This window comes from Coloeus monedula (genome assembly GCF_965178545.1).
Source record: "Coloeus monedula genome assembly, chromosome: 6".
Classification (NCBI taxonomy): Eukaryota; Metazoa; Chordata; class Aves; order Passeriformes; family Corvidae; genus Coloeus; species Coloeus monedula.
In genome coordinates this window covers 55,182,520-55,194,740 of record NC_138786.1, presented here as the reverse complement: position 1 = coordinate 55,194,740, position 12,221 = coordinate 55,182,520, and the positions used below count along the sequence as shown (strand labels likewise).

Here is a 12,221-nt window from a genome sequence, read left to right as displayed (position 1 = left end):
CTGTTTGAAGCATATGGCTTAGAGTATGAAAAGATACTTCCTCACACTACAAACATTATAGTAAGTAGCACAAAGATTTTCATCTGTCCTGCAGCATTCACAAAAATGCCAGGGACAGGTACTCACTGCTTTTTTTTTATAGAAAAAGTATAATAAGGGATCCAAATCTTGACCTTTCCACCTTGTATTTCAAAGACCAAGTATTTCCTTGCATTTTCAATTATCTTCTGTTCACTTTAAGGCACAAACTTTACAAGTGACATGTAAACATGCACTGTAACACCTCACTTAACATGTCTAATAGTTACTGGCAGATTTACTTCAATAGATACTTCAGTTCTTTTGTAAGAGTGTAAGACATTACATCAAAGCCTACAATGCTTAATATGGATTACATGTGGAAGGCCCTTAATTACATCTTCCAACACAATTTTTTTGTTGAGTACAATTGTCCCTTTGCATACTCCACCTTTCTCTCTGACAGACAGTCAGCTTGACCACTTCCAAAGAATTTAAATGGAAAAAGGCAGGCCTCTCTGCAGGCTCTGCAGACACAAATAAAAGACTCTACTACGCTTTATGAATCTGAGTATTTTGTCTGGAGGGAACACACAAGGGTAAAAAAAACTACACCATATGAAGTAGAGGGAAGAACACCACTGAGATAGAAACACTTGCAGGGGGGAGGGAGAGTTGCCCACTTCACATAGAACATGTAATATAAAATACCTTCTCTTAAGAGGGGGGAAAAAAGAAATAAGGAAGATGAGAATGAAGCAATGCCACTTTAGCACACTAAAAATGAAGTTTGGTTATCCTTAGAGGTCAAAATTTAATTTTGCAGACCAGCAAATTTATCACTGAGTTTGATTCAAATATTGACCTAGAAATACTGTCTATTGCTTTTCCCCAGAAGGCCCTTTCCATCCAAAACCTGCATGCATTAATGTCAATAACAGAAAAAATGTAATCCATTTAGAACATACAGTCATGCAAAGTATAGTGAAAATTAAGGGAGGAGTACAGTACACAGTTCTAATGCTGAATGGGCAAAATGAGAATTAAAAAGAGAGTTATCCAATCTGACTTTGGCTTTATTAATGATGCAGTATTAATTCACAATAGATGCTGATTGACTGTCTTGGCACTGAGAACACCAATGCCAAGAAAACAGTAATAAAAAGACAAAAGCAAAGATGGAAAGAACATTCTCCTTTAAGACTAAAGCACTACGTGTTTTCTCAAGGTTTCTTTGGAATGCTAAGCTTTGTCTCATGTGGCTTACAAAAAGATGGGGGGAAAAAAAGATTGCTATTGTAAGAGAAATGAAGCTTCAGAACACCCAGTATTGCAAAGTAGGCTACTTCCCCTCCCATACAGCAAAAGCAACACCACTTTTATAATCTAAGAGAGTATTTTCAGCAGAACTGAAGCTGGGAGTTAGTTAACAGTGCAATATGTATCCCATTGCCAGCAATGGGATAAGGAATGGGAAAGCTGGTGAAAGAAGCAAACTACATAATCCAGATAATAACTGAAAACTTGCACTGTCCCTCAAATTAAAGGAAAACAACAGTCAGAAAAATGCATATGTAATCACATTTAATATTTATATATATATATATATGTATGTATATATATGTTTTTACTTTATGACAATCAGTGTAATATAGTGAAGCCAATATATGGGAAACTAATAGGAACAAGCCCTGTCTTCAGACAAATTTTAATATGGGAAGGTCATATTAATTTCAATTAGGAAAAATGAAGTCACCATCACATTGTTATGTGATGGTAGGGCCTCTTGAAATGGACTGTACAGCAGTTTGAAAAGCTGTGTTCCTTCCTCTAGCAAGCTGGGTAAGGAGGAGATTAGAATTGTTTTAGTGTTAGAGTGGTCATTTTAATTTACTGCAAAACTGCTAACACTCAGTATACCTCCATAGCAAATGTTCTTTGTGATTCCAACTGATGGAGTATTTTTAAAGAAACGTTTACATCAAGCAAATATGGCACCAAAAGGAAAAAGCAAAAGTGAGTTAATTGCCAGAATATTTCTACCAGTAAAAACAAACCACTGACAAGCAATTGTACACCAGACCACAACCAGGACACTCAATCAGCATTACACAACTTAGCCTTAAATACAACTCCTTGGGATTCTTGCAGAAATGTCACCATTCAAGACAACAACAGAAAGGATGCCTTAAAAATTTAAAATATTACTAGGTTTTTAGCATGATGATAGACAAAATGTTATTCCTAATTTCTTAACTGGTTCTGCAAAATTATAAAATACAATGTAGATCAACCAGGAAACTCCTGAAAGCACAGCAGGCTGGTGGGTGGACAGCCCTAGTTGTTAGGTGATGATTTCCTAGGCTACCTTCTCCAACTGTGTACTGTACTTACCCCGTTCCACTCTACGCTCATACTCACTTCCTCGCCGCCATCAGGGCCACTCTCGTACTTTACCACATCCACGTTGAGGCTTTCTCTGCTCCGCCGCTTCTCTATGCTCTCAGGGTCATTCAGCACCTCAGCCACTCTCTGTTTGTGAACATTGTCAAGACCCTGAGAATTTGATAAAATGGGAAGAGGCTTTACCTTGTTACAAGCTCTATTAATCTACAACTTACACACAACAACTGCACCAAGCAAGAAGTAAAACCAACCCACAATTCCATCAGCCCAATTCTGCTTTCAGAGAGTAGCTGAGTTGCTCTTTATAAATTGCAAGAATCAACACAGCATGAAGTGGACAGTTTGGCAGTTTGAGAATTCACTGACTTGCCATTCTTTTCCTCTTTTCTTATCGCTTGTCTAAGCCTTGTGGTGTCTGTGTCACTTACCCGAAGCAATCTAGCAACCAGCTAAATATTTAAGCAATTTATAGATCATGAACCATCAATGTAATTCTCAAGCTTTCCACCCACCAAATGGTGCAGTCTTCACCTGCCTTTGGAGAGGTGTCTGAATATCTGATACCTCAGAAGCAGGTTGTGTTATTTAAAAATACTGACTTACAACACTTGGCATTAATGCAATTTTCCCTCAGAAAGAAATGAAATAGAATATAAGCTTATAATAAGCATACTAAATATATGGTGAATATGTTCACTTTGTTAAAGAATGCCTATCAACTATCAAATAATCGTTTAAATATCTTAAAAGTGCTAAAGTACCTTCTATGAAAACCCTGCACTTAAGGCAAAATCTTTAATTTAGAAACTAGAAAATATCAAAACTCAAATCATAATTATTTTCAGTTTTGTCTTCTTTATAATAAACCTACTCCACATCATAACCAGTACTTGCTGACAGGAAGAGATCCCAGATGAATGCTTTATACTTCATAAAATATTCTGCAGCTTCTACAGTACAGCACTAGCAACAAATACAGCAGGGATGTGTGTGGCAAATCCATAAATTTAACCACAATACAGAAAGTGAAAAGGATGCCAAAGTTCTTAAAAGTGCATGAATAAGAAAGTTGTCTTAGTGGCATGGAGATACCAGGTTCTTGGTTCCCACATAGATGTTCTCCCCTAAGTGAAGAGCATTACTTGAACGACCCAGAATGAAAAGGTAGTGTTAAATGCTGCTGTAACACAGCATTGTCACCTACACATCTAAATCTAGGGGGGTGTATACTGCTACATATTACAGATTAATGGTATATAGGTGGTATACGATGCACAGTGAAAATCTGAAGCATCCTTAAAAATAGTCGGCAGCAAGCGTCTAGAAAAAATACAAGCTTTATTCACTCATATAAAAAATGAAATTAAAATTGAACTTTCATGTTGTTTACTTGTATTTTCTTACTTTGCTTTCCATTTTAACACTGACAACCCACGTTTTCTTGTCCAGTCTTACAAGCTTTTTTATAAAAGACATTGTATCAAACCATCCAAAAGGGAAAGAAAAAACAAAAGTCAATAAACCCCAACAAACCCAAACTCTCTTCTACCTTCTAAGAGAAGGGAGAAAGGGTTACTTGAACAGTAGATCTGAGAGTACAAAGAGACCACATGAAAAGAAAGCCCCCACTGACACTGTAATATCTATCCCATTAGTTTACAAAAGTAACAGGAACCAAAAGGTTTCTGTTAGTCAGTCAGATGCATGCAGAAACTGAACATTTTTAAGTTTGACAGCTCCTTATTGAAAATAGAACGGCATGACTGGCAAAGATTTCCAGCAGAACCTCTCCACTTTCCCTCAGCTACAGTCTCTCTCCCAGGACAAGCAGCCAGTTGAGGACTACTGGCCACCACAATGTTTTCTGCTCTTTCATTTTCCATATAATTTCACCCCCAGTTTGAATCATGTCCCCAGTATATGGTGCCACTGCCCTAACAATTAACCAGACTGCAAGTGTTAAGATGGTATCAGTTTTTATCACCAGTTCAGTCTGAAATTAGAAGGTAACCAGGCACTGAAAGTTTCTATATTCTGCACGCACAAAGTTGAAAATCTGCATGACCGCAATGCAGAAACATCATTAAGGTGAATTTTCATACTTGCCTGTTTACGAGATCTCATTGCTGCCTCTTCTAATGTTTCAGCAGCTTCAAATTTGCCCTGTCGTCTGTAAAGTGCCCCAAGGTTCTTTAAAGTAGTTGTTACTGTTGGACTATTGAAAGAAAAGAAAAATAACTCTATGTAATGCACATACACAGTGAACTCTTCTCAATTCACTAAAAAAAGCTTAAATTAATATGGTACTTAAAATCTTTTTGTAGTAATTTATTCTCTCTTGAAATACACTATACTGTACTTCATGTACACCTGCTGACCCCTTTCAAAGTATATCAACGTCTCATCCTGTGACCAGCCAACATCCCTGAAACTGGAATGCTATAATCTTGTACTCAGCTGCATCTAAAGGTGAAAATTTAGCTCTAGATGAGTCTAACCAACTGAATAATTGTGAAGCTTCCAAAAACTATGCTTATTCGTGCATAGAGAGACCATTACTGTAGTATGTGTTAGTCACAAAAGTAATTAACAGTTTCTTTCATCAGCTTTTACTTAACACCTATTTGCAGTTTCTATGCATTCAAACCATGGTTGAACAAAAGAAAAAAAAATTGCCCATTTCATTAACAAGTCTCACACTCCAACAAGACATTTTTGTTTCAATGGCACAAAATCAGTTCAGTCACAGTATTGTTGAGTGAAGTTTTGCTCCAGTAACAACAGAGAAAAGATTTTCTCATGCATTAGAATGAACAAGTACATGAAAAACAAACCAACAAAAAGTATTGCACACAAAACTCAGGACGGAGAAGAAAAGAGATTTCAACAGTACAAAGGCTCTGATGCTTGTTTAACACGAGAATTCAAATACTCAGTGAATGAAAAAACCTCACTGACTATCAGTACTAGTTGCAGGTTTATTAATACATTGTACCACCAACATGTTAAAGAAGTTGCATTAATAACAAAATTAGAACAAACAAAAATATTTCACCAACTATAATCCAAGCTGAAATCCTTGTTTCTCTTATTTCACTTTAAAGTATACATTGTCATTTACACAAGTATATTCTTCAGACTTCAGAAATTCAAATAATGCTTTGTTATGACAGTTTAACTTTGTTTTCTTGTGCCAGCTAGGTAACTAAAGGTGTAGTTGCTTGCAGTGTCATTTTTGGCCCTCTCCAGAGGCCCTGCAGGGGCAGGAAGGGCACATGTGCCAAGTAGTGGTACAGAAGGAAGGAAAGGTGACCTACACTGCCACCTGAAGGACTGCCAAGAACACAACTGGTGCGATTTTATGTCATTTACTGGATCTAACCAGCCTAGATTAAAAGCAGCCTCAGGACTTGAAAACTGCTGTTGTATTCCTGAAAACCAGTCCTGGGCCTGGAATTTTTATTATTATAGTTTTTATAGCTCTAACCAAGGTTGCTTTGGTTTCATTCTTAAAAATGCTTTAATCTGAGACGCTGAGTATTGCTGAGTTGTTTGTCCTGTAAAGAAATTACTCACCTGTCAACTTTGCAAGCTTTGTACCAGCCACCATACTCTCCAAAAGATGTGCCATCTTTTTGCTTTCCCTAGAACAAAGGTATTGTTGAAAAAAAGTATCTGATTTGCAACTTAAACAAGTAAAAGCATCAAAAAATATTTACAACAATGGTCTTACTTTGCATTCTTCCCTCTCTTCTGCATGCATCCAAATAGGCTTATTTTCATCTGGTGAAACAAGAAAATATTTTACAGAAGAACAAAACTACAAGCTATTTATTGTTTGATTTTCACCACTCTGAAATGAAGTTGTGAACCAGGGAATTATACTATTACCACCACAAAAAAACCTTACTGTCCATACTACAAGCAGCAGATAAATAAAACATGCACCTCTTTTACAGTTTTACAATTCTGCCTCCTTTTCTTATCTGAACTTTGAAACAGTTACTTCTGAGAAGCTTTGAAGTCAGTATAAACTGCCACCCATTTGTCATGTGTCTAGTCCTGCGCTAGAAAACACGAATTTCTTTCTTTTATCGTAACAACTACTTTGACATCTACTAAGTGGTGCATATGTTACTGTCATAGAATGAAAAAAAGAATGAAAACTCTTTACTGGGATTTTTAGTTTATAAAATGCACATGACTTCAATGTACAGTGTAATTCCCAATTTAAAGGTATTTTCCCCATTCTTTAAATGTGTTAATGGAGGGCTTGCATAAACAATGTCTCTATTCATGTCACTAAAAATCCTGCATTGAATTTTTTCTGTGACTGGACAGTGACGTACATTTTTCTGCCTCTATTAAAATACCAAAATTTGATTTAGTTGGGCTTAAGATAAATTATACCAGAAATAAAATCCATAAAACATAAACCCACTAAGTCTACCTCATGTTTTTGAATCAAATGTTTACTGCTGTATCTAAAAGCTTTCTTATGATGAACGTACTTCCAACACATCTATCAGCTCACCTTTTAAGTCCACCTAAAGCAGAAAACAATTTTAATCAGGACACTATTGACTTCCTGCAAATTTTATTTCATAGCTACAAAAATAAAACATAAATTCAAATCTAGGGACTCAGTTTCTTACCATCTACAGAGCCAAACTCCCGTTCATGAGCGCGAGTAAGAATCTCTTTGTATAAGGTTTCCGCTTGCTTAAACTTGCCCTGTTTAAGATAGCAGGATGCCTAAAAACAAAATACCCCCCAAAAGTTATCAGCATCGTGATTTATTTATCTTTATAAATAAGAAATACAATACATGGTGGATAAAAGTGCATTTCAATTAATGAGAAATCTTGTCTCAGATCTACTTTGGGAAAGGCTTACCAGATTGTTCTTTGTTTTTGCAACATTTGGATCATCTGGTCCCAGCTTAGTTTGGTAGATTTCAAGTGCCCTCTGATAGTAATATTCAACCTCCTCATATTTACCCTGGTTCTGGCATAGCAAAGCCAAGTTATTTAATTGCTTGGCAACATCAGGGTGATCTTTCCCCAGGACCTGAAAATGAAATACACTGTATTAAAACATTCTGTAATCATCAAGTCAGGGTTTAGAAATAAATATTTTAGAAACATCCTGTTAGTTTTATTCCTCCTCAATTCAACATGGGGATGACAAAAGCAAAAGATGCATTTGAAAGATATGAAAATGATTCAATTCTATTGCAAACTGAGAATGATTAAGAACAATCCGTAAGAGGAACAAAGTAGTAAAACAACATTATATGGAGAGTATTATATAAACCTGAAGATGCAGTCTCATGGACTAAAATATTCACATAGAGAATAATCAACTTAAATTTTTTAACTAAGTTTCATTTTTTAATTCCAATGCTCTTGTCAAACCAAAGACTATTTAGCTATCTCAGGGGAAGGCAAAAGGTAAAGAAGGTTACTCACAAAATACAGAATTTAGCATATATCCAGAGTGCTCCAGGAATTCTGTAGCACTACTGGAATTTCCCACTGTTTTGAATTTCAGACACTCCTAACTACTAGGCACAGTTAACTCTGAGGTTTATCTGGCAGATCTACCCAACCAAAACATAAAAAAAGGAAGTGTTTAACTTTGCCTTCTCCTTGAAAAAGTCCCTTCAGAGCCACTGTATTTGTCACTCATACCTTTTCTCTGATTTCCAGAGCTCGCTTACACAACGGTTCTGCTTCTTTGTACTTCCCCCGTTTACCGTAGAGTACTGCAAGATTGTTAAGAGTTGCTGCCACCTGTCAACAGCAGAGAAACATTAATTACACTGAAAACTGCTGATACAAAGACTTGACCAATGAACACATCTGCAAGGCATTGATGTTTTCAAATTTTCCATGCAGGGTAGACCTCTTGAAATTTGCAAGTGAAGAAATTATTATTATTATTATTAAATGCATACATACACAACAGAGGAAAGAAAAACCTAAATCATGAAATAATTTTGCTTCATTCGTGGAAATGTCATTTAGTGCACACATCTTCACATGTTCTTCTCTTACAAAGGTACCTCTCACATCTATACTTTGAGCTGTCCTTCGTCCCACAAGGCTACAGAAGTATCACATGAATTTTACAAAAGCTTGATTTACGTTTCATTTACAAGCAGCAGTAAATCAAATCAGAAGTGCCCCTTCAATCTGAGTATAATAAAGTGATTTGAGTAAGCAAAACAAAATCTTTCTTCACAAACTGATTTCCCGTAGAAAATCCAGGCAATCCAAAATCAAGTAAAGGCAAATCATTTATGGTGAAACAGCACTGAATATAATGTGGCCTCCTACCTGTACTGTTTAAAGACAAGCCAGGTCTTAAAACCTTTCCTGTTGAGTTTGATATTAGAATTAGTTGAAAAAAAGCTCAGTGAAAAACAAACTAAAATTATGATACTGCATGTATACAAACCGCTGGATGATCTTTGCCCAAAGTCTTTTCACGGATGGCCAAGGCATCATTCAGGAGATTTGCTGCATCTTTGTATTTGTTCTGGTCTCTGAATTGTAAAGAGATATAATTAATACTGGGGATTCAGGAACAAAAAATCATAAAAATAAGGCTGACTTCACTACTGACATGAAGATGCTACTACAAAAGAATAATAATTGAGAATATATTCATAAATTACGAAGTAAAACCCTGAAGCCTCTAACTGTAAATAGTTTGCTAGTTGAGGACTGTACTGAGCATGTTCTATTTCTACATTAATGTCCAATTTCTACCTCTAGGTTATCTTGAAGTGGGTAATCAAGACATGCCCCTTCAGTACACAAAAAACCCTATCAAAATCAGCTCCATTCCCAAAGCAAAGGCATAGGCTTTTGGGACAGCAACTTGTTTGACTTCTACGTACAGGCAGACACACAAGTATTTTAGGACCCTCTTGAGAGTTTTAATAATAATTTAAGAAGGAAAATAAATTTAATGGAAAATAGAACAGGGAAAAAATTCTAATCTTGAACATTATAAGGTTGTAGCCAAATACTAAGTATTTATTTCACGGGTATTTATCTATGCCAGTATACAAACCTGTACACCAAAGCAAGTATGTTCAACATAGTGGCAACATCAGGATGGTCATGACCTGAAGTCTTCTCCAGATCTTCAAGAGCTTGTTTACAGAGAGGTACAGCAACCTCATATCTACCTTGGGAAGCATACTGGATAACAAGATTATGTAGGGTCCGTAATCTTGCTGGAATTTCATAGCCACCTTGTTGGGCAGCAGCTGCTGCACTGCTATGCTGCTGTTGAACTGAAAGAAATGTGCAAAATTTCAACTTGTATGAAAGATGACTGTACATAAAACATCTCACGTGAGTGCTCAGTGGCACAGAATGAGACTCACTGAATTTTATTTCTTCTATACACAGAATTAGCATTAGAACTTCACAGCAGTCAGGCTGTCTTGAACAGAGACAGTGGAAATATGAATGTTTTATTCCTCATATCCTGTCCAGTATTGTATTACTATTATTTTTACAATTCTAGTAGCTCAAAGGGCCAAATGTAATAAACTAATGAAGAAAGTAGGAAAATATTTCAGCTCAGCAAACCATTAACATTCTCAAGATTGTATCAGAGTTTTGCACTTACAAATATCCCTGTTTCTATATGGAAAGGAACACCAACATAGACAAGCTGAACACTTGCAGGAAAACTTTTTCCTTTATTCCCCTTCTCTAAACATAGGTTTTTTTTGTTTTGTTTCCTATACCCAGGAGCACTTAAGGTTAGCACATAAAGGATTGAAACACCTTGGATGCCAGAAATAACAGCTGCAAGACAAAAGGCTGAGTCAAAGCCAACCTTTGAGTTTTACTAACTAACCCTCAGGCTTAGCCACTTATTTTACAGTAGCTCTTTAACTTTTGGCTATTGCAACCCTCACTCTCTCACTCCCCAAAACAATTTACTACCCCTTTTCTCTCCACCTGGTCAATTTCTGAGATTTAGAAAATTCCCTCTAACTCATTTTCATTAAACTCTGGAGAACACACAAGGTAAGGGCTCCAGCCAAGAGCCCGACTTTATTCTCTCCTTCCTATTAAGCAAAAACCACAGAACGTGGGAGCATTTTTATGTCACTGGAATCACACAAGTCCAAGCCTATACCCAGAGTCACTGTCTGCCAAAGCACTGAAGCATTTCAGCATTATTTTAGAAGGTCAGAGAAATTACTGACATGTCAACTTTGTCTTTTGCAAAGCAAAGTAAGGGAGCTTGGCCTCTCAACCTTCCTACTACAAAATTCTAGGGAAGCAAGGATGAGCTAGGAAGGAATTCATAATCAACACTGACCTACTGTAAACTCTTCAAGTCTTCCTTACAGTGCTGGCTATGGATAGCTTTACTATGCTGCCAAGAATGTAGTGTACCTTATGTGCAAGCCCATAAAGGAAATTTGAAACTGCTAGTTGCAAAGGTGGGTCCCTTCAGACATTTTCCCTGAAGTCATTTGCCTGGTAAGAACCATTCTGCTCCCAGCACACTGCACTGACTCTACAACATCAGTATGTTCTATGTTTACACACATAAAAAAAGCACATTTCACTTAGCAAGGCTTATCTATTAATAGCTTTTTTCAATCACACTACCAAACCTCTACCTCAAGCTTCACTGCATATTCCTCAGTCCTTCTCACCTGAAGAGAAATAATACTTCCACAACTATTATTAAAACTAATGTAGACAACCTTAGCAAAGGACAAAAGACCATATGAAAAAGATTTCATATTGAAACCTACCACAAAAATCCTAGATCATTAAAAAGGTCATTAACAGAATTCACCATCTGGTCAGAATCTGCCTCAGTTACTTCCAACTAACCATTCTGAGGCCCAGAAGAAGGATAACAGGGCAAATTCTGAATTTAAGTCAGTCTGAAGAACTTTCCAGCAGCTAGTACACTCTCTTTAAAAACCTAGGCCCCAGTTCTGTACATACCAATGTATAGAATGTATATCAGTGACTGGATTCCTTAATCTAGCAGAGGCCTTCATCACTCCAGCTGTGTCCCAGAGGACCCCAAGCATTTTTGTAAAGAATATCTTTATATTCTGCACTGCAGAAACATCCCAACAGTGTAATCTGAAGTACACTTACTTCCTTGTCCTTGGTCATCTTCATCATTGGGAAATAGATCATCCAAGGGCTCTTTGGTGGAATCCGTATCTTTATCCTCCTACAGAACAACCCCAAACCCAACAAATTAAATCTAAAGCATAGAGGACGGTCCAGTTAATCAGCAATGTTAAAGAAAAACTACACATTCAAAATTCAGAATTGAGAAGAATAACATTTCTCACTGAAGTTTTATAAAGGTCTTATATTTAAACGTATTTACACACTCTGCCCCAAAACAATACGGGACACCTTCAGAAGGGCCAGGAATAGAAATGAGGTCCCCTAGATTTCAGTCTCAATTTAAGCACTCAAGAACACATCTGCTATTCTCGCAGAGGCATCAGATCTGATGAAAGTACCTAGTGAAGAGTAAGGACTACTCATTACAGAATTGTCCATGGTACTTTCTTTTAGTCATAAATGCAGTTATAGTTGGGCAAGGGAGAAGAATAACTGAGGAGACCTAAATTTCTGAGTACTCAGCTTCTGTACAAATAGTAAGATTTTGCAATTATAATCTGTAAGGTTCAAAAATTAAAAAATAAAACAAAACAAAAAAAGAACACTTGAAAGGAAGTTCATTTCCAATAGTCCCATCTGGAACCGTATTAATTTCTG

The 12,221-nt window shown here is 36.6% G+C and overlaps 1 protein-coding gene across 6 annotated transcripts in view; it reads right to left on the bottom strand.

The window, feature by feature from the left end:
- KLC1 (kinesin light chain 1) overlaps positions 1-12,221 on the bottom strand; it is a 46,633-nt gene that overhangs the window by 12,214 nt on the left and 22,198 nt on the right. For 3 of the 6 annotated variants that reach the window (XM_082282895.1, XM_082282896.1, XM_082282897.1), the window contains exons 4-13: positions 11,583-11,661; positions 9,508-9,733; positions 8,887-8,974; positions 8,118-8,219; positions 7,321-7,494; positions 7,080-7,179; positions 6,158-6,207; positions 6,001-6,068; positions 4,531-4,639; positions 2,440-2,574 (exon numbers count right to left, since the gene is read on the bottom strand). In XM_082282895.1, coding sequence (XP_082139021.1) covers positions 2,440-2,574; positions 4,531-4,639; positions 6,001-6,068; positions 6,158-6,207; positions 7,080-7,179; positions 7,321-7,494; positions 8,118-8,219; positions 8,887-8,974; positions 9,508-9,733; positions 11,583-11,661 — 1,131 coding nt within the window. Of the gene's footprint in view, positions 1-2,412; positions 2,575-4,526; positions 4,640-6,000; positions 6,069-6,157; positions 6,208-7,079; positions 7,180-7,320; positions 7,495-8,117; positions 8,220-8,886; positions 8,975-9,507; positions 9,734-11,582; positions 11,662-12,221 lie in introns of all 6 variants that reach the window. The other 3 variants (XM_082282898.1, XM_082282893.1, XM_082282894.1) reach the window with 2 other exon arrangements.